Raw genomic sequence first — 22,071 nt, 5'->3', positions numbered from 1 at the left:
AGTCTTTGGGTTGTCATGCATCCAGGAGCTCCAGCCTTCCCTCGGAGCCTCAGGACCCTCCTGACGGTGAGCATATGATCCTCGGTTTTGTTGGCTGGCTCCCTAACCACCTATTCTAGGCAGACCCTGGGCACGACCACCTTGGCCTAGTATTCCGCCCCCGTGGCCCCCTTGGCCATGGCCATCGCCATGGCTGGATTGTCCCCCATCATGCCCCCTTGAGTGTTCTAGCCGCCTCGATGGCCTCCTTGGCCTGCATGATCCCAGCCTTGGGATGGGTTCTGGTAACGACCCTCTTGGCCACCAGTTCCAAGAGATGGCGGGTGTGTGAAGAGATATCTAGGGGATTCAAACCTCGTTGAAGCTTGTTCCGTAGATCTTGCTCACACTTGAAATCCGGCTCTAGTAGGTCATCCTCCTCTATCAATCATCCTCTTACCTCTAATTCTCTCCATGGCGATCCTGCTGGCCAAAGCTTGGCTTCCAATTCATGGCTCCTTGCCGCACTGCTTGCACAAAGGACTTCTCAAGAGGTGGTGGCTCACTAATCCTCCTCACTCGCCTAGCACGTGGACCGAATCTCTGAATCTCCACCGTTGATGCTGGGAACCCTAACCCAAGCACTGTACTTTGTTTTGAGACCCATAGCCATGGTTCTAGCGTCAGACAGGATGAGTGGTTAAAGATTTCCCTGAGTGAGAGGCCCGAGCCCCTCGGGTCCTTCCTATTGGGTTTGGATACGGACCCTTCATTTGGGAGGTTAGGACCGTGTCCAGGGCCAACCCAATCCATGTTCAGTGAAGTGGACTACCGGGCCAAATTTGAATCTTCTGGCGGTTTCCTCCCCCAGCTCCTCTGTGGCGACCTTGTCGCCGGTGTCGGGGACGATGGCGACTCCTTCCCCTCCATCTTCCCGTCGTCAACTTCAATATTTTCCTCCTTGGACTTTAGCACGAACAGAGATTGATGGATTTCAGCCGCTAGGGCTTTCCTTTCCTCATCGATCAACCAATTCGGTTTTGGTGGTGGAGGTCTTGGTTGATGGAGGGATCTAAGGATTTATTGCTCCGCTGCGCTCAGGTTTCGCCCTTGCGGAGTGTGAGACGCAAATTTTGACGGAATCGAAGCTCCCCATCCCCCATGGCTAGCCAGAGCAACGGTTGCAGATGATGCGCATGGACGTTGGCCATCCTGCCTTCGCCACTCTCTCTGGAGATCATCGTTCTGCCCCCACCCTTAGGGAGATCTGGTCTCTGCCTGAAATCTTGCTCAGTTCGGCTCTTGAATCCAGGTGGTGCCGCAGGACATGACGCGCAAACGCTTTCGCTCATCCCCTAATATGCACTGCTTACTCGAGTGACTTGCTGAGTACTGTAATTTTGCTACAAACACATGAAACCTTATGTCCTTTGCCTATTCACCTCAGTTGCATCCATGTCTTTTAGAAGTGGGAGACATAAAGTAGTAGTCCCAGGATCCCAAAGGCCAGCTGTACACACATCTACAGAGATAAAAAGGAGGACCTTCAACAGTTCAGATCTCACAAAGGTAATTGTTCATCCTGACTGGTCTTTCGATCATTACATGTCAGCCTTCTCAAAGGATGCTCCTTTCCCGGCCGGGCTGCAGTAGGTTTTCCTGAGCCGCTTTTCTGATCTCTGAGTGGGTGCAGCGTTTGCACGCGTGCTCAGACAGTCAGTCACTCACACTAGAGAATAGGAAGACTCTGCAGAGTTCCACAGAACAAAGCAGTGGTGGTTAAAAATGCCAAAGCAGACTTGGCCTCGATTCTTTGCAGCCGTGTCATGTCTACAGATGAACTGGAGCTGATTGCTGAAGGTGGTAGACCTAACCTTGGGGCAGGTGAGAAGTTCAGCAGCTTCATTGGGGCCGTGTGTTTGATTATTGAACTCTCGATTGATTAATGATCAGTTGATACAGTTGCTTTGTTGTTTACACACTTTTCCTTCTGTTCTGATAACTAAGTTGCTAGCTGATGTCTGATAGGGGCTAGCAAATCTCGGTAGGTTTTTCGGTGGAGCTGAGTTATTATTATATATGACAAAATCTGTCTATTCGGATTCACTCAACCTGCCTGGGCTGTACTCAACCTGCCTGTACTTGGTCCTTTCTTCCTCTTTTTTCTTTCCAGGGAAAATAGTAGGAAAGGATCCTACTACTATATGGTTCCTTTCATTTTAGGTAACGATATGATAGGCTAATTTGATTCCTCGCCAGCTTCTGGAATCAAACCTTGAACTAGTTCATATACAGAATAATTACTCACCTATTTTAGTCTTACTTTCATATACAGCAGCACATGCCAAATTGGAGCAGTACTGCCTCTCTTCAAAATAGAAAAATAAAAATAAGGGCTCTAGTGTGCATGCCTTGATTTAGAACTTGCATCCTTCAAGTTTCTTACAAATTCTCACCAGCTTGTTCAATTTTACTGTTTTACTACAAGCCATGCACAGTGCATGTACTGAACTCCAAACTTATGACCTGCAATTATTGTTTCAAGATGATGGTTCAGGAATGAGGACTAAATAAACACATTTGTTGGAATGCAGATCAACAGTCAGATCCTTGGAATTCAGCATATCATGTGTGAACCAAATTGGCCTTGAGTAGGAGTCTAAATTTATTCACCAAGTTGGGCCATCTATCGCCATCCACTTGGCAAGAAAAACATCAACTGGGAATTTGATAATGCCAGTTGACCTTAACGATGCAGCTTTGCAGGTTGCAGCAAGCACACATGATACCAGAGCACAAGTGCGTAAGGCCGGAACGAACGCGCTTGGACATGCAAAATGCCGTGCCTTTTTTCTGTGTTCTTGTCGATTGCATTTGGATCCTCGCTGCTCCCGTTTGCAAGGCTCGGTTGCTGCAGGAAAGGAAAAGGCGCCCATGTTATTCGAACGGTGTTATCCAGGTACAACCGAGTCTTGCGTTCTGAGGTTCGCTCATGCTAGGCTCTTTGTTGCTAATGACCTTTTGCTTTCTAGCTTTGCATGCTTGGTATGAAGCTTTGGTCAGGTCTATGGCTGACGGTTCTTTGCACAGCATGTAGCTGGTCTGATCAGAGAAACGTATAGGACTATAGGTCATGAATAGGTAGGTGAGAAAAGGACAATGGAGGAAAGCAGTGGACTTATTTTATTATATGTGCCACCTCAGTATAGACTAGCATTTCTTGTGCTTCAACGCCTTGTTTGAGGTGACAATTACGGATTAGGCTCAATCCCTGTGAACCGATGTATATTTGGTTCGTGATTAAGTTTGTCATGCTAAAATTAGACAAAGTACGGCATGCCATATAAAGTTGGGCGCCACAACTTTTGCAAAGTTTGTCTACGATTTGAATATGCGACATGTGGGACACAGTATTAAGAAAGTGTGATGAGCTACAGATGTGGTATTAAACCAAACATATGATTAAGAAGTTATGCCGTGTCTAAACTGTGACCGGCAAAGTTTGACAAGGAACCAAACATGTCCTAATTTTTCTTCTAGTCCGAAGAGATTTGAGTCTAATCCTTGTATACCAGAAAAAAGGCCTGATAGATGTCTCATTTACCAGATGAGGCACTGTTAACTTGCCATTAATCACTTATGGTACCCAGTTCTTTCTACAGGCATGTGGTCGCGTACCTGTACCGTGCGGCACATTTATGCGTTTGCACCATACGGCAATTCCCAGGCCAGACGGTGCCCGAAGTAAGGACTGGCACGCAGGCCTCACTGAAGCAGTGCCATAACTCGGTTGCTTGACTGTGCAGGTTGTTTTTTTTTTTTTTTTTGGAAGGGTACGGTGGTGGTTGCCTGTGCAACTGTGGTAGCTATTAGTGTTGTGCGAGCTGGAGGCCACTACTATCAACCACGTGTCCACGACATGTCAGGAGGTAAAAAAATCCAGGCGCCGACGGCATCGATCGATCCTTGCCAAACGAGGCCGCCTGGGACCATGCATGCGTGTAGCTAGCCTGCCTCGAGGAGAAATGGCATGTCCATGGAAGGGGAGAACTCGACGAGCTAGCATGCCGGCAGGGAAGGCGGGGGCATGGACCACAGGGAAATTTGCAGGAAATTGTGAAGATCCAGAAGCTATGGCAGGCAGGCAGGCAGGCAGGGCCCTTTGCGAGTCGCAGGCTGGGGATCGAGTACTGGTTTCTACAGCGAGGCTGGGGATCGCAGCATTTTTTTACTATTACAAGGTGAGATATACTATACACCCACCACTATATAAACATACCACACTCATACACATACGAATGTTACCGCTGAAAATACTCACAAGTGTATAAATCATGGGCACCAGAATTTAAACTGCCCATAAGTGAAGTCCTACTTATGGCTGTGAGCCTGTGACGTTCCGTTTAGGAGCCTGGATTGTTTGCTTACTTGTGGTTAATGCATGTGTCCGTTCGAGACCAGGTAGATCGCAAAGAAGTTACGGGATCAAACTCTGGTGGCAACGAGTGCATCATGTTTTTACATATATTTGTAACATCTGTACATCTTGATGATCTAGGTCCGTCTAGAAGGAACGCCAAGTAACCGGGGCACCTTGCCGTACCAACTGAGCTACGGCCCTGTATGGCAAAGCTTCTGCTTGTGCAGGAAGGACACGGCGAGAGAAGCCGGCCGGTGAGAGGCGGCCTGCGCTTCTCCATCTTCCATTTCTTCGTGAGCTGCTGATAATTCTGCTTTGAGGTACTTCGCTTTCCTAAACATAAGCTGTCTCAAATAGCCTAACCTAGGACAGCATGGGTGCTGGCTTGTGACCACGCTTCTTCCAAAAAGACCACATGCAATGAGCCAATGAGGTCACACACGCGATTGGGCGCCAAAGGTTTTAGAACGAGGAGGCATGTCCGGCCAGGAAGCAGGCGGCCAAATGCAACGGGCTGATGCACGGTGGCCTTGTCGATTCCCTTGGAACGGTGCATGCATGCCACTGTCGATCGAGTCCAAGCGAACGGCATGCATGCATGTGACCGCGTGAGGCCGGCCACGTAAGCGTGTAGCCAAGGGTAAATTGAGGTGGATGGACCGCCACCGTAGGATCGAGCCAGTGATCGATCTCTGTCGTAATCTTGCATCACACTTTACATGATGACCATGTGGTTGTCTTCAGGTTTGCATGCATCTGGTTGTCTGATGGAGTTAGCTAGATCTGAATGTACCAGTGTTATTAGTGATAGTTCTGTACGGTGTGTCCGCGTTAATGTCATATAAGAGCATTATTGTTGTCCAAAGTGAATGTACACTCTTATGGTAATTTTTCCTTTTGACCATGGTAATGGAGTTACTGAACATGTAGGGCCAACGTACTAATGTGTTGGGTTGAAGATTATTTATTTTTAACCCTGGCTGGGTAAAGAAGATGGAATTTTGGATAAAGTAGTAAACATGAGTAAAGAGAATCTTTTCTAGCTTCTAATGTTTAGAGTAGCTCTTAGCATCAACCCACCCGTTAATAATTCAGATTGTAGTAGGAAGCAACAATCCAACATCCCCAGAGCCAATGATGAAACCCTAGATGGGCGTTCCCAAGCCTATAAAATTTTGGAGAATATAGTGCACTCGAACACAAAAGGACAGCAGTGCGTAATAGGAACCCCAGATGAGCCGCTTTTTTACTACTCTTTGTCAGATGCTTGCGATTGCCAATATCCCTCATCCATGAGACTCCATCGATCTCACGCTGCCATCATTGTAAACTTGATCCTCATGTGGTCCGTCGTGCACTCATCACATGCAACGGAACCACATCTTGGTGCGGCAGCGGAGGAGCAAGGTAAGACTCCATTCGCCAAAGTTTAAATTATAGTGTTTATGATTTACGCACATACGAGTGATTTTAACAGTATTATCTATCTGCGTGTGATATGAGCACACTCATGTACGTGAGTGTGATGTGCATGCATAGTGGTATGTGTGCATATGTGTCATCTTGTAATATAAAAAATACAATGGCCAAAATTGTACTATGCTACTGTGTTCTACAAAGATCATGTCTGTTCTCACCTATGTATATACAGAGACCAAAAAGAAATTAAAGAGAACATGTAACTAGTCGCCAATGCATTGCCACATCAACATTTGCGCTCGATATCTCACTGACATGCATGTAGGCCAAGAGGCCACTTGTTAGTCTGAAAATGGGTGGCAATCTCAAAATGACAATGTATTAATCTCATATATAATAGATCAAGTGAAATATATCACGCACTGCTACAGAAATATTTGTACAGACGGGTTTAGACTGGAGCCCAGACGGGAGCTCTCGTCTATACTATTGGTTTTAGTACAGACAACTCCAATAACAAACCATCTATATTAATAGTATAGATAATGTCTAATTGGAACCGTCCATACTAAAGCGTCCCGCAACCATGAGGCTACCCTGTGTTATTTTCTCATACAATTCTAATTTTGAGTCGTCTATATTAATTTTTACATAGAGGATTCTGTTAAACCGTCAAGAGACGTCTCACTAAAACATTTACGTAGTCATGACATGAGCTCATCTTTATTGAGGACTTAGAGCATTCCTGGTTACCTGAACCGAGCATTCAGTATATATACAGTGATCAGAATATCATCTTCTCCTAGCAACACCAGGATCCCAAGATAAAAATCTTATGGACAAATTAACATCCTCTCACCAAGCTAGATGCATATGGCTTCTATCGTGTCGTAGGTTGATGATAAATGAGAGCTCTCCTATCTAATTAGCACCGATAGATGTACATGCTCTAATAAACCTGCATTGACTTGGCAGCAGTGCATGTCCTGGTGCTCGTAATGACCATGCTGCTATCGCATTTTAAATTTTCACACGTCAGTGAATTTTTTACATTTTGATCTTTTTAAAAAATATAGTATACAACTAGACCCCTATAAAAATAATTTTTAAAAATGTACACTTTTGCACGGTGTCATAAATTTTTGCCATAGTTCAATAGCATCTCGTCGTTATAATTAGCGTTATAGTAGGTGCCACATATGATTTTCTATGTTGCACTTGCAAGATCATATATAACAGCTATTACAACGACAATTGCTATGACAACGTACTATTTAACAGTCATCAATAATCATGGTGACATAAAAAGAGTCTATTTTTTAATATTGTTTCTGCATAGATCTATGGGTAGAAAACGTTTTTGAAAAAAACAAAAAATCTAAAAAATCCACTTGATACATGTGCTCACCAAATACATATATCTGTCTGACTCTTCCCTCAACACTATTACCTTGAGTTGCACAGACAGTTCCATGCACGATTATGGCGACCTAAGAGCATCTCCAATCGAACCCTCTTCTCACCCCCTATCCTATATTTGAGAAAAAAACGATAAAAATCGGTCTCCAACCGATCCCTATCCGACCCCCTTTATTTGAGGAGTCCTCAAATCTCCTCCCTCACCCCCTACATCTAGGGGCTCCTCATCCAACCCCTCATTTGGGAGAGAGGGGAGAGAGGGGAGAGAGAGGAGAGAGAGTTACCAGATATTAATAAAATAGAGATGGTTCGAATATAGGGGTCAAATATGAGGGGTCGGTTGAAACGCGTTGAGAAATAGGAGATGAAATCTGGATGAGGAGTTTCTAAATAAGAGGAATATAGGGTCAAATATTAGTAGTCGGTTGGAGATGCTATAATGAGCTGTGATAGGACGTACGTATAGTCATTTCGCATCCCTGGATCGGACATGGATGCATGCAGACTTGTCCAACAAACGTACGTAGTAGTACACACTGCTTGGTTCCATGACGCTGCAGAAGCAACAAACTTCAGCTGGGAGACAAAAGGCTAAACCGTATCATTAATTTCCTTCTGAAAGCAACAGCGTAGATACTCATTTAGTCTTCGCTGTTAGTACGGTATTGATAAATGATACTGTGATGGCCGCAAGTTCATGTCGCAAGACGGAGCATCTATCGCACACCCAACAAGCGTACACACCATGTGACACGCACACACGCACATGCATGGCCTGTACCGCGACAAGCAGAGACCTCCACTTCACTGGTCATGGAAGGGACGCGAGGGCAGCATCAAGCCCTAGCAAAGCTGCATGCATGGGTGGTCAGTGGTCACCATTAGTTGGCATGGATGCATGCATGCATCAAGATTGATACGACCTCCTCGGTCGTCCTCCAGCTGCTGCCACTTTCTCTTATCCCCTTTCACATTTGAAGGTCCATGTTTGCACACAGTAATATGACAACCGGGTTTTGCCTCTTCTGGGGGACCTCTGCACGTTTGACACTGTATATCAAGGTTATGGAGAAATCCACATTAATTGCATGGATGATGGATCATCCATTTATTCCTGAGGACCCCAAGCACCCTAACCAATCTTCATGATGGCAAAGTTTTTCTTCTGTTGATTTGCCGGTTGGAGAACTATTAAAGTTGAAGTGTGAATACTTTGTCCACCTTTATCTAGCAGGGGTGGATCCACCGTGGGAGTGAAGAGGCTCAAGCCCGAAGAAAATTCTATATGACCCTTTACATAAAGATCTTATGAGATCCTAATCCATACCGTCCTTCACCTGATCTAAGGGTTGGCGCGTGCAGAAGAGAAGGATGAGGGCACGTGTCGTGTTTGGAGAGGATGTCTTTTGAAGGATACGGTCTTATATAATTTCCTTCCCTCAAGCCCAGGGTTGGTCTGGCGATTTGTGGCCCCGGCCAAAACTAAAAAAAGGCCATATTGAAATGAAACATAAAAAAATAATTAATATATAAATTACAAAGACAATATACATTGTATTAAAAAAATCTTTTCGACAAACACTTAAAGTATATCCTAAAACAAACCATCCACAAATGTGAAAACAATTGATTCACTACTAGAAAACCCAAATTCCCCTACAGCTTGTTTTACTAGGGAAAGACATGAAAAGTGTAGGGAAAGAGTTCCCCTACAGTTTTTCGTAGGGAACTATTGGCAGGGGAAAAAAGGTCGGGAAAGGCAAATTGCCTTACGCTTCCTACCAAGAAGCGTAGGGAAACCAGCTGTTTCCCTACTGTTGATTTGGGCAGGGAACGACGCTGACTTGGCTAGCCTATCCTATTTGGAAAGTTGGTTTCCCTACGTTTTATTTTGCTTGCCTGCTTGTGTAGGGAAATCTTATTTATATTTTCTTTAGAGAGCATGCACAAAAGATCATTCCCTACGTATCTTAATTATAGTAACACCAGATCAATAGTTTAAATATACAAAGCATTTAAATATCACAAAAATTCCATAATCATATTAGATGCAAGTTAGACCCAAGTCATAATACAAATCACAGAGGAAATATTACTGATACAATAATGTTGCAAAGGACCCTCCAATTAGCAAGTCACATAGTTATGCGCACAAAAGTTTGTAGAATTTGTGACACCAAAATATAGCACACAAGTTATCCAATTACAAAAGAAATATATCCTTCACCACTTGCAGTAAGCTTGCAACTCTCGACAGAGCTCTCATCAAAACAGGCTAAGATGATCATCCAAACTCGGAGAGTAGTTTCCTCCCGCCTCACCAGATGTGTTAACATAGCCTCCAAACATTCCATGGGCAACCCTATGAAAAATGTCATCCTGGTTCTCTACTCCAATAGCTGAGCCAACAGTATGAGGCTGCACCCAAAAAAAAGAGCCAAATGTTTATTCGACACATGCTCAATTAAAGCCAAATGTTCAAACAATCTAGTAGTTCCTAGTTACATCCTGACCCCGCAGAAGCGGAAAAAAAAACTCTGCACCTTTAAACTCTAATTGAAATACTGCATTTTTACAAACTGGAAGGGAATACTTCTCATGCAAGGACACTGACTAGCAGTGACTCAGGAAAATGATACTGGTGATATGCATCTAGCAGACATGAGCACTTAAAGCAGAGAATGAAGTGCATGGTTAAATTTTACAGCAAACACAATATGTCACTAATGCATGAGTGCCTGTAGCTCAGTACTCTTCTCAAAGATGAAATATAAACTTCATACCATCCATTCAATTGTAAGGGCAGAAAATATATGATGGCAGAAACTAAAGATGAAATACTTACATTTTCAGGAGACAGGTTTTGAGAGGCTGAAACTCCATAAGTAGGAGGAAGTGGTGGCAGAGGCAATACAGGTGGAACTGCACTTGAAGGCATTCCAGTATGCTCAGCCATTTTCTGGAACCACAAGAAATGACACAGGAGTTTAAATAAGAAATCTCTATGAATAAATCAAACAAAAAGGTTGACATATTACAATCATACCTGCATAAAACTTTGCAAGCTATTATATTGGTTGTGCACTCCTCTACCCCATTCTAAAATGGTCTGAGCATACTCCTTTGCAAGACGAGCATCTTCCTTTGCAACATGGGCATCTTTCTTTGCAACACGAGCATCATCGGACAACCGTCGCTTTTCACGCTCTTCTTCTTCTTGACGTTGACGCTTGGAAGCTCTTGAGGATACATGATCACTCTTTGCCCCAGCTAGGATCTCGCTATCATCAACCATCCCATTGAATGTAGCCCATTTCCCATGCGGCCTACCACAGGAGCACTGATAAAGGGCTCTTGCATCCACTGGAGAGTGCAACCAATCAAATTCTAGACCATTTAACTCAATAGCCTTTGTTTTATACCTCTCCTGTTAGATATCAAAATATGGGTAAGAAATACAGCAAAATAAGTACAATGATTAATCCCCACTGAATATTAAGATAACAAAAAGATTACTAGGCATGCAGTAGCCTGTTCCGTGTTCAATGAGCTAGGATCTTGAGGATTTAGCCCACGATGTGTATAGACCCATGCCTCAATTTGTGATACTTCTCGCCCTTCCTTCTCAGACTAGATGAAATAAGACACCACTTTAAATGCAAATAATAGTCAATAGGGGTGCGTTACAGGAAGAAGCAAAGTTTAATAACTCACCAGTTTTTGACATATCGTCGCAATGGAGTTAGATCCTCCTTTGTGAGGTTTGAATGTAGTTCTATAGCGATTGGCACGGTTTGTAATAGACTTTTGAATCCATTGCAAAATCAGGAAAGTCCCTACCAAAGTCTTTCCATGCTTGGGCATCAGAAGGGTGAACCATAAATCTTGGATTATCACGTGTACTCTCTTTGTGATACCGCATGTGCTTTGCAGTTTCTGGATGCATGTACAACCGTTGCAACCTTGGTATAAATGGGAGGTAGCGCAAAACTTTACGGGGTATTGATTTTCGTTTTCGGCTTGAACATTGCTCTTCAACAGCAACATAACGACTTTCATTACAGATGTCACATTCCTCTTTGTGTTCATCCGCTTTGTAGTATATCATGAAATTGTTTATGCATACATCTATCTTAATATATGGCATCTTCAAACCACTTAAGAGACACTTGCACTCGTACAAATTTGACTGCAATTTGTGGCCCTCTGGCAAAATATCACCAAATAACTTAAGTAAACTATCTATGCGGACAGATTGTTCTGTGATTTGATGCCCATTAAACGTGTGACTGTTGTTAGACGAGAAACCTGAGTAAAATTGTGTAGTGGCTCTTGTGAAGCAGACAACATATCATAAAATGCCTTTGCATCTGTTGTTGGTTCATCCTCTATGATATCAGTATGCATTGCATCGGCAAAGTCACCCAACATTTCATCTAAGTGGTCAGTGGTATTATAAGTATCTGGTGCTGTGACAGTAGGACGCTCTCCATGTTCAGTCCATCTAGTATACCCAGGCATAAATCCTCTTTGACATAAATGCATGCCCATTGTAGCTTTCTTCCGTCTAATTCTATTGCGACAAACTGAACATGGACACACTACTCCAAATTTATCAGATTTAGGAACACTATGAAAGGCACGATCCAAAAATGCATCTGTATTGCGAACCCACTCTTGAGAATGACAACCATTATCTTTCCAACCACTATACATCCAGTTTCGATCTTCTACTGACATGTTTTAAGTTGCAAACTGAAATAAAAAAATTTATATGTTAATATAAAAAATATCTACTTCAGGTATGCAGCACAAATAAACAAAGCTACTACTGTTTACATAGCATTTTAAAAACCCTTATGCTACTAAGCAATCAAGCTCTTCTAATAAACAAAGTGATTATACAAATCCCAAGTAATAAAATAAACCACACCTGATGGGATCCACAACATTGCAAAACAGCACGCAATAAAATAACTACATGGCATGCAAATATATGTAATCGCGTAGGAAGAAGACATCAGTAACATACTTGCACTATCTAGTTCTGAGCACAGTCACAGCAAGATAATCTGAAAATCCTTCCTTCAGATTTGCCAACAACAGATACCCTTCTCTGTACAGCTTTTTATTCTTTAGTCTTCACCAGCTGAAGGAGCAACTTATCTGAATTATAAACAAGAACAAGCATTTACCAAGATAAGGACATAAACACACAATTAGAACAAGTCAGAATGAGAGAGAGAGAGAGAGAGAGAGAGAGAGAGAGAGAGAGAGAGAGAGAGAGAGAGAGAGAGTGTGTGTGTTGGCCAGTTGGGAACAAGGACCTGGCAGCCGCACAAATCCTCTTTGTGCAGAGATTTGGCAGTGCAGAATCAAGTGTTGGCTTTGCAACAACAGGGAGGAGTGGGGACTTGGCAGCACCACGGGCTTGACCGTGGCTTGGCCGTGGCCGCGCGCCAGGTCTAAAGGCAGCTCCTCCTCTCCCACACTTGGTAGATTTCTTGTCTGGATCTGCAGCTCCTCTTCTCCCAAGCTCGATTTAGGATGGAAGAAGCAAGATTTGGGACAGATGAGGCGGCATATGAGGGAGAAGACAGGATTGGGAGGGAGGAGCGCAACATTTAGGGGGGGAGGTCGTGGTTGATTTGGGCGGGATTGGGAGGGAGGAGGCAGCTGGTGGGTTTAGAGAGGAAAATTTTAGGAGGGACCGAGAGGAGATTGGGAGGGACCAGACTCTAGGTGACCGCGGCTGGTTTCAGGAGCCCGCTCTCGATGTGGCGCTGGCGCGCGGTGCTAAAAGAAAATTTGCTTTCCCTACATTTTTGTGTTCAGCGTAGGGGTAGTTGCCATGCTGGCTTCTACATGGAGTTCTGCTCCAAAGTTTCCCTACGAAATACAAAGTAGTGTAGGGAACGACTTTCTTTCCCTACCTTCCTTCCACGGCAGCGTAGGGGTAAAATGTTTCCCTACGTTCACCCTAACACTGCTAGGGAATGATTTTAGTGTAGGGGAATTGGGGATTTCTAGTAGTGATTCACATAAAAGGGTCATGTGAAAACACACCAGGAGTCCAGTGATCACATTGTTACTCATCCTTGCCATTGGCATGCTTGCGGCAGTCGCCTTGGACTTGTAGGATTCGACGACGATGTCACAGAACGTGTCGGTGAGGGCATGGGTATCTGACTGCTCGAGGCCCAAAACAGGTGAGTGTCGCAACAAAGGGCACGCCGAGGAATGGCGAACGAAGGAAGTCAATGTGGCATAGGAGGTGAATCAGGATTGCATGAGAGGAAATGATCCCATCTACTTCTCTACGTACAAGTAGTATATACATATATACGATATACCCATATCACTATATGGGTTGGCCCTATGGGTTTTGGAGGCCTAGGTCATCACCCTGCTTGCCCCCTCCAGGGCCGGCCCTACTCAAGCCCCCTACCCCGAGCGCACCTGGGAGCCTTGTGGCTTTGGATTTTTTATTTTTGTCTGGTGTTATGTTGGATTAAGATTTAGAATTATGGATGGATGGATTCACAAAGTTTAGCATGGTATGAAAAATGCTAGAATAATTCTTGACCACCAACGTGGCAGATTTATAAAGAAGTTTAATTGTAATAGTTCAAGGGTTTGACCGGGAGATCGACAAGGTCCCTTACGGTGGACTGCGGTCGTCGGAAGCCACTCTTAAAATTGGTCGTTCCGTTACTCAATTTAAGACACCATCAGAAGCTTTGGTTTAAGAGAAAAATAAATTTTATAGACGAGAATGCATATGTCTCTCTCACCCTAAGAGCCTAAAGCCATTAGATTGTCCAAAATCACTGTGGAAATCATGATCCAGAGACCAATTATGTACTGCTACGCAGGCGCCAGCCACCCCAAAAGTAGCAGCGCTCAATTACGAATGCAGCGTCCGGTTCTCCCGCAAAAGACTGGAATTTTAAGCGCGGCGACAACAAAACCGCTGACCTCTGCACCGATCCTTTTCGTCGTTACCGGCTCATAATCGGCGACAACTACCACGTAATATCCACAAATCCATCCGTCCCCAAGCCCCAACCCGAGCCATCGCTCGATCGGATGGAGACGCGACCGAGGGCAGGCCGCGCCTCAACGTCACGCTTTACGATGCCGCCCATGATCCGCACAGCACCACCATATGCCAGCCATGGCCGATTAACCACTCGCTGTCACAACCGCAGCGCTGCGTCGCGGAGATGACGACGACCCAACTACTTGCCTACTGTATCGAGCGGCGTCGGTATCAGTCTTGGGGGGAGGTCAGAGACAGCGACGCGTGTACTGCATGCCGGCTCGGCTCGCGTCCGGGCCCCGGTCGAGCTTGAAAATTTATAGCGGCCTTCACCGGCAGCAGCGGAGGGGGCGCGTCGAATCTGAGCCCCGGGGCAGCTCGAAAACAGGCGTTTCGAGGCGATTTCACGGCCGTTCACAACAGTGTTGCGGGTGCCGCAGCCTCGGCCTTCCCTTCCACACGACCACACCCGGCGCGGCCGCACCACCCACCCTGCCCTTGCCTTCTTTATTCCGCTCCACTGAGGCCGCCTAGCGAGCATCACATGCCATTGCCAACCTCCCACTGCTCGTCTGCTCCTGCTTGCTCGCGTCTCCACCTGATCGCGAGGGTCCTAGGCTTGTAGAGCTGCGAGCTGCCGAGAGAGCCGCGGCAGGCCGGGTCGGGTCAACGCTTGCTGTGCGAGGGGCCAAGGAGGAGGTCAGCCATGTCGCCGGCGATGCTGGGTGTTTAAGAGGCTCGGGCGGCGGGCATGGAGGGGAGGAGGGACGGCGCGAGGTGCGGCGGCACTGTGGCTGGCATGCTGCTGCTGTTGCTCCTCTTGCTGTGCCGTGGCGCGTGCGGGCTCAACGCCGACGGGGTGCTGCTCATGTCGTTCAAGAACGCGGTCACCGCGGACCCGCTGGGCGCGCTCGCCGGCTGGAGCTACAACGACGCCGAGCCGTGCGCGTGGAACGGCATCGTCTGCAAGGGGTTCCCGCAGGCGGGCGCCGCGGAGGCGGCCAATGTGACGTTGGCGTCCGCCGAGGGCAACTCGACGGCCGCCGCGGTGGTCGGGTCGAACGGCACCGCGGCGGTGGGGGCCCTCGGCCTCAACGCGTCGCTGGCGGCGGCGACGGTGTCGCGGGTGATTAGCCTCGTCCTGCCCAACGCGCAGCTGTCCGGGACGCTGCCGGCCGACCTCGGCCGCGTCGAGCACCTGCGACACCTCGACCTCTCCGGGAATAGCCTCAACGGCAGCCTCCCGGCCACGCTGCTCAACGCGTCTGAGCTCCGGGTGCTCTCGCTCGCGGGCAACGGCATCTCCGGCGAGCTCCCGGACGGGGCGGCGGTGTACACGCGCAGCCTCCAGGAGCTGAACCTCTCTGACAATGCGCTCGCCGGGCGCCTCCCCGCCGTGCTGTGCAGGTTGCCCAGCCTCGCCGTTCTGGGGCTCGCGACCAATTACCTCGCCGGCGAGCTCCCAATCGGCGGGCTCGGGGCATTGGAGCTCGTCGACTTGAGCGCCAACAATTTCAACTGCTCCCTCCCGTCGGACTTCGGCGGGAGCCGGCTTCGGCTCTTGAACGTCTCGTCGAACAACCTCACCGGCGCTCTACCGACCGAGCTGTCCGCCGTAGTCCCGGCGAACGCGACGGTGGATTTGTCGCACAACAACTTCACCGGCGCGATCCCGCAGGCCGGGCCGTTTGCCTTGCAGCCGGCGGCGGCGTACGAGGGCAACCCTGAGCTTTGCGGGCCGCCGCTGAAGCAGGCGTGCTCGATCCCGTCGTCGCTGTCGAACCCGCCAAACGCCACCGACTCGCCGCCGGCCTTCGCGGCCATCCCCAAGAACCCCGCTCGCTCACCTCCGGCGGCTGACGGGAAGCTGCAGGAGCCGCGCGGGCAGGAGAAGCTTCGCCCCGCCGCGATTGTCGCCATAGTTGCCGGAGACATCGCCGGCGTCGGACTCCTCTTCATGCTGTTCTTGTACGCTTACCACGTCAGGAAAAAGAGGCGACAGCGGCGGGAGCAAGCGGCTTCGCCGCTGCAGCAGAAGAGCACGCGAGGGATCGGCGACGTCAAGACGCTAGACATCAACGGAGGAAAAGAAGAGAAGGCGTCCACATCGACGGGATGCTGCATTGGCGGCAGGAACGACAGCTCAGACAGCTCCGAGTGCTCGGTGTCGTCCGACGGCGAGTCCGACGACGGCGAGGACCTAAAGAAGAGAGGAAGCTTCATCGGCCGGAGCACCCCGCAGGAGCACGGCAGCAAGAAGCACAACCAGCCCCAGCAGCAGGCGCCCCCCGCGCCAGCGACGCTGGTGACGGTGGACGGCGACGGCGAGCTCGAGATGGAGACACTGCTCAAGGCGTCGGCCTACATCCTCGGCGCCACCGGGTCGAGCATCGTGTACAGGGCCGTGCTCGCCGACGGCACCGCGCTCGCCGTCCGGCGCATCAGTGAGAGCGGCGGCGCCGACAAGCTCAAGGACTTCGAGGCGCAGGTGCGCGCCGTGGCCCGGTTCCGCCACCCCAACATCATTCGGCTGCGCGGTTTCTACTGGGGCGCCGACGAGAAGCTCCTCATCCATGACTACGCCCCCAATGGCAGCCTCGCCAACATCGCATTCACCAGTAAGTCCTCCTACCACTTTCACACAGTTCCTTGTACTTACTTAACTGAATTTCATTCAGCTCACTCTCAAAGTTACTTAATTTGCATTGAAAACTTACTAAATTTGACACCGACATCTTAACGGAACTTGTGGTTTATTTGTATTTTTGATGATCTGAAGCTTGAATCGATTGCAAAGTTGGAGTCTTTGCTGCAACGGCTTGAGTCCTTTGTAAAGGTGGCGGCACCTTTACTGATTGTATTGAGCTGCAGCTTAAATGCACACTACCAGTACTAATTCATCTACTGACTAGAGCTTAATCGTACTGGTCATAGGTAGTAATGGTACACGATTTGTCATTGATCACACAAATCATTGCAATTTCGGCTGGAATTCTTCAACTCTTTGGTACTAGTTGTACTCTTCACTTGCAAATCAAGCAAAATCTGAACGGACTCTGCATTGCATTGTCACGAGGGGATGTTATTCATGTGCTGATCACCGGTGAGTGCAGGGCGGTTCGGGGCGCCGTCGCCGCTGCACCTGAGCCTGGAGGCGCGGCTGCGGATCGCGCGCGGCGTGGCGCGCGGGCTGGCGTACATCCACGAGAAGAAGGGCGTGCACGGCAACCTGAAGCCAAGCAACATCCTGCTGAGCGCCGACATGGAGCCGCTGGTCGGCGACCTCGGCCTGGATCGGCTGCTGTCCGGCGAGGCCGCGGCGCACCGCGCCGGCGCGTCGGCGCGGCTGTTCGGGAGCAAGCGGTCCATGCATTCGACGAGCAGCCTGCCCGACCTGTCCCCGATGCCCGGCCCGGGCGCGAGCCCGTGCGGGTCCGCGTCGGCGGCGACGTCGTCCGCCGCGGGCGCCCCGCTGCCGTACCAGGCGCCCGAGTGCCTCAAGAACCTCCGACCCAACGCGAAATGGGACGTCTATTCCTTCGGTATTGTGCTCCTGGAGCTGCTCTCCGGGCGGATCTACTCCGAGGTGGAGCTGTGCCAGTGGCACGCCGGCCTCGTCGCCGAGGAGCACGGGCGCGTGCTCCGGATGGCCGACCCCACGCTCCGCGGCGAGGCCGAAGGCAAGGAGGACGCGCTGCTGGCCTGCTTCAAGCTCGCGTTCGCCTGCTGCGCCATGGCGCCGAGCAAGCGGCCCGCCATGAGAGATGCCGTGATGGTGCTCGAGAGAACAGCACCATCGACGCCCGGCGCATCGACCAGTAGCGACGCCATTCCTTGAGAAAATTGACCTTGTGGTGTTTGTTACTAAATCGCAATAATTTTACTACAACTACAAGGAATGGCGAGCTTGTTCGTCAGAGTGTGTAGATTTGTGTCACTAATTTTTGAGGTTGTGTGAAACTAACCTACTAATCCTTCGTTTTGTGATTGTGATTTTATGTTTCCTACAGAATCATGCATTCTTTCTTGTGATCTTGCTCGAGTAAATTGCATCCGCGGTCATTGAACTTGTCCGATGCTTGCAATCAGATCACTGGTCTCGATGAATTCCGTGATCTACGATTTTTCGCACACGATCAACGGTTCTGACCGACCGAATCGCAACGACTCCTGATCCGACGGCCAAGGCTCAGCCAGGCCGGTTCGGTGCACCGGAGGCGGCCTGATTTTCTAGGCACTAGCCGCCGCCGCCGACATGTGTCCCGGGGGCGGCCGGGCCCGGTGCACGGACGCGACGAAATGTGGTGACTGCTCCCGTGCTCCGTGCTCCCTTCCCTTCTCTCTTCGCAGCAAGATCACTGTTGCTGCTGCTCTTGCTTTGTCGTGTTCCTTCCATAGTGCCGTCGCCATGGCCCTCGAGATGGATGGACCACAGGAGAGTAATTTTTGGGGGGTTGGGGACGATGCAGAGTTCAGTGCTTCGAGCACATAACAGGCAGCCGTGTCGGCCGGGTGGCAGGGTTTTTTTTTTTTTGGCTGGCCTGGCCCGGCCTGCTCAGCTCCTGCGCCCTCGCCTCGTTGCAAGTGATTTCGCCAGAGCTTAAGCAGTAAACACGAGTTTCTTGGTCGTAATTCGTGCCTAATCCAACTGGTGACAGGTTAACATCCACTTCAGATACCCCGGATAATAAGAGGTTAAACATATGGGATGGAGTAAGAGTTTGTGGCATGCACTCCAATGTCATGCTACTGTCGTTCTGTCACAAGCTTACATTAGAAAATGGGAGGGCTAGGCAGTAAAAACTTGTGAAACAAGGATCTTAAAGATGGTCAGCATGAACTAATGGTCAAGGAGTGTGACAGTAAGCAATACTGACAGTGTACATAAGCATTCTTCAGCAACCTTGACCAATGGATGCTCAAATGGGCCTGTCAACCCTCCGATTTTGTGGTACAAGAGAACCAATCAAAACAAGCAAATAAATTCCACTTATAGTTGTACAGCTATTAGTTGTGTGCAACCAGATCCAACAGTAGAAAAATAGTGAACTGAATATGAGGGATAAACTGGCCAATAACATAATGGATTATCATAGCCTCTGTCAGAGCAAATCCAGCTTGCAGATCTCTACTATCATGTGAGCATTATCAAGCATTAGTTTACAAGAACTAGTACAAAAATATGAGCGAGGAAGCTTAAGCAGATCTCACACCATGTGTAAGTTAGGCCATATAGGTGAGCAAATCTAGATAAACAGGATGTAAAACGTTAAGATATTCTGTTAAAAAAACAATCTACAGGGTAGAACTCTGGCTCAACAATTACCTATTGCCTTGATGCAGACGTTCTACACAGCTTATCAAATAGCTGTCTGCTGTTATAAGCTTCACTAAAATTAATACTCGGTGTTAAACCTATTCAGTTCAGCTGCACAGGGCTCTGAGAGCAGAGAACAAACATCTTCCGTCTACACTAGCAGGTGGTCAAAGCATGACGTCGCATTGTCAGTTGATCAGGCATTTTTGTTGGAGTCATCCGGGGATGATATTGGATCTAGTACCTGATCACATGATGCCGCAGCCACAGCTCATACATAACCATGTGAAAGGCATCGTGCTTCTGGACCTGCAGTTCCAGGTAATTTCTTAGGTTGGTACTATATCAGATTTGAAGGCTTCTTTTTTCAAAAATAATTGAAGACTTCTTTTATTAAAAAAAATTTGAAGGCTTCTCCGAGTGATACTCATAAACTGATTGATTTAACCTATTAGATCAAAATTCCAGAATAACAAATCGTTCTCTAGTCAAGAGGACAACCAAAGAACATGGTTACTCCTTCAGCGGTGATGCTTGCATGCTACTGACATGTAAAGGTATGGTCCTCATGTGTCACTCACTCACTCTGTTATTCAAAATAAATATACCTTAACAAGAGACTTGTGTAACGCGACGAACTCTTCCTGTGATATACTCTTAAGCTGGTATATATCACTCTCCTTCAGTACAACTGCAAACTTCCTCCAATCAAGGACATCACTGAAAGGTAGGTCATAATAGTCTGACAAAATAACTGGAATGGCGAAAGTGTACGATTAGCAAACAACACATTGGAAAACATGATTCATATTATGTCTTTTGCACACATATGTAAATCTGATGGAAAAACTAACCAGGAACACAACCATAGTGGATGGAATATCAGATATGCGAGCACTATTAACTTGGGAAAAACGGCAGGACATATACAAAACTTGGTCCGATAAAATTGCTTCTGTGTAGGAACGAGAATATCGATTAGAGAGGGGTGAATAAGCGTCTCAATAAATTTCTTTTGAAATAGATGGTATTTTCCTATTTTTCACCCAACGCACATCAGAACGTTCAAGCGGAAGCAAAATAATTAGAGAGAAAAAGCAAGAAGACTACTTCCATGACAACATGACTCGACAGATGGAATATGAACCATAGGTTCCATTCAAGATCATTCCATGTATCTTTGTGCATAAAAACTCGCAACTTTCAAAGAAACTAGATAAGATGGACACCGAATAAGGTTATACTCCAAGATGATAGTCTAGTGGCAAGGGGACTCAAGATCTACTCAAATACATGAGTATGTGAGTGTTTAAGCCACTAGCATCAAGAAAAATAACCCTGCAAAGGTGAAAAACTACAGCTCAAAGAAAAGATCTATAGGCAAGAAACCTCTCCAAATTGATGATCTAGAGGCAAAGGTACTCAAGACCCATGAGCATACACTCCTATGTGAGTTTTTATGTCTCTAGCAACAAGAAGAATGATCTCACAAGATGCTGAAATTTCAGACCAAAACCAAAACGAAAATCAAAACCAAAAACCGAAAAACTTGCGAACTTGTAAGGGAACCAATAGATGGAAACTAGAAGGAGGAGAATTTAAGCATATGCAAAAACATAAACTAAATTACTCAAAGAGGTCAGTCATATTTTAGGCGGATTATAAATATATATCTCTCAAAACTCTCACCTATTACATAGGCTAAGCACTCATTCTTCTCTCTTTAAAACCTTAGCTCTAAGGCTCTCAAATAAGTGGCACAAGAGGGCTCAAAGTGGCTGGTTCACAACTCTCTCTAGCCCTACCCCTATATTTATAGGCATAGGAAACTTAGCTCTTAAGTTTTCTAGCTTTTCCTCAAAATACCCTTCTCTTGTAGTACACTCCTACCTACCATCGAGGGTATTTTGGTCCATTTTCTTCTCCATTCATCGGACGGCCGCGACGCCTTCACGACTTAGTTTCGCCTCGACGCAAGCTTCGCGATGGTGCCACATACTCCTCCAATCCTTCCACAGTTTTGAGACCAAATCACGAAACCGTTTGCACGTTTCTCAAAGCGTGACTCACCGCATTGCTTACACCTTAAGCAAGCGCATCGATGTCGACGCGTGTACTCCGTCATGCGATCCTGACCACCGGCAAGTCTCTCCCGCTCCCGATCTCTCGGGCCGCCTTGTCACTTGCACCGGCATCCCCTTCGCTTGACTTTGTCAACATGCCGTCTCCATCCGCCTTCAATGATTTGCTGGCACGATTTTCAATCCTGAATCACTGGCACGTCAGCAAAAATCATTGCCACGTCGTGCTGACATGTACTGAAACCGGAGTGGTTTTGGTGCGGGGGTATTTTGTCTGGTTTCGTCACTTGGGAATTGTAGGATGTCTGGTTTTGTAATTGAGGGTTGAAAATCAGACTTCTGTGACAGTTGGAGGGTGTAAATTGAATTTATCTCAATAATAAAACAAGAGTCG

The 22,071-nt window shown here is 47.5% G+C and overlaps 2 protein-coding genes and 1 long non-coding RNA gene across 3 annotated transcripts; 1 reads left to right on the top strand and 2 right to left on the bottom strand.

Moving 5' to 3' along the window:
* Positions 1–9,303: 9,303 nt before the first annotated feature.
* Positions 9,304–11,101, bottom strand: LOC133931129 (uncharacterized). The gene is made up of 5 exons (XM_062377937.1): positions 10,952–11,101; positions 10,754–10,867; positions 10,284–10,664; positions 10,083–10,196; positions 9,304–9,655 (listed from the first exon to the last, which is right to left on the bottom strand). Exons 1-5 carry the CDS (start codon positions 11,099–11,101, stop codon positions 9,503–9,505), a joined length of 912 nt encoding a protein of 303 aa, XP_062233921.1. The 3' UTR covers positions 9,304–9,502.
* A 707-nt stretch (positions 11,102–11,808) lies between these two features.
* Positions 11,809–12,980, bottom strand: LOC133883502 (uncharacterized). Its single transcript, XR_009902903.1, has 3 exons — positions 12,565–12,980; positions 12,270–12,403; positions 11,809–11,992 (listed from the first exon to the last, which is right to left on the bottom strand). It is a non-coding gene; the product is annotated as an uncharacterized LOC133883502 (long non-coding RNA).
* A 1,654-nt stretch (positions 12,981–14,634) lies between these two features.
* LOC133883717 (probable LRR receptor-like serine/threonine-protein kinase At4g37250) lies at positions 14,635–18,326 on the top strand. Its single transcript, XM_062323132.1, has 2 exons — positions 14,635–16,897; positions 17,393–18,326. The coding sequence occupies exons 1-2, from the start codon at positions 15,031–15,033 to the stop codon at positions 18,115–18,117; spliced, it is 2,592 nt and encodes an 863-aa protein (XP_062179116.1). The 5' UTR covers positions 14,635–15,030; the 3' UTR covers positions 18,118–18,326.
* The last annotated feature ends 3,745 nt before the right edge of the window (positions 18,327–22,071 follow it).

This window comes from Phragmites australis, chromosome 10 (genome assembly GCF_958298935.1).
Source record: "Phragmites australis chromosome 10, lpPhrAust1.1, whole genome shotgun sequence".
Lineage (NCBI taxonomy): Eukaryota > Viridiplantae > Streptophyta > Magnoliopsida > Poales > Poaceae > Phragmites > Phragmites australis.
The sequence above is the reverse complement of the archived record's forward strand: the minus strand, read 5'-3'. Positions and strand labels throughout refer to the sequence as shown.

Bases quoted from the DNA above. Each gene is read 5' to 3' on its own strand.
- LOC133883717 (XM_062323132.1), top strand. From the start codon at position 15,031: ATGGAGGGGAGGAGGGACGGCGCGAGGTGCGGCGGCACTGTGGCTGGC. The intron at 16,898-17,392 runs GTAAGTCCTCCT...CGGTGAGTGCAG, and splicing joins CGCCAACATCGCATTCACCA to GGCGGTTCGGGGCGCCGTCG.
- LOC133931129 (XM_062377937.1), bottom strand. From the start codon at position 11,101: ATGCCCAAGCATGGAAAGACTTTGGTAGGGACTTTCCTGATTTTGCAA. The intron at 10,665-10,753 runs GTAATCTTTTTG...GATATCTAACAG, and splicing joins AACAGGCTACTGCATGCCTA to GAGAGGTATAAAACAAAGGC. The intron at 9,656-10,082 runs GTAAGTATTTCA...TTTTGGGTGCAG, and splicing joins AAAACCTGTCTCCTGAAAAT to CCTCATACTGTTGGCTCAGC.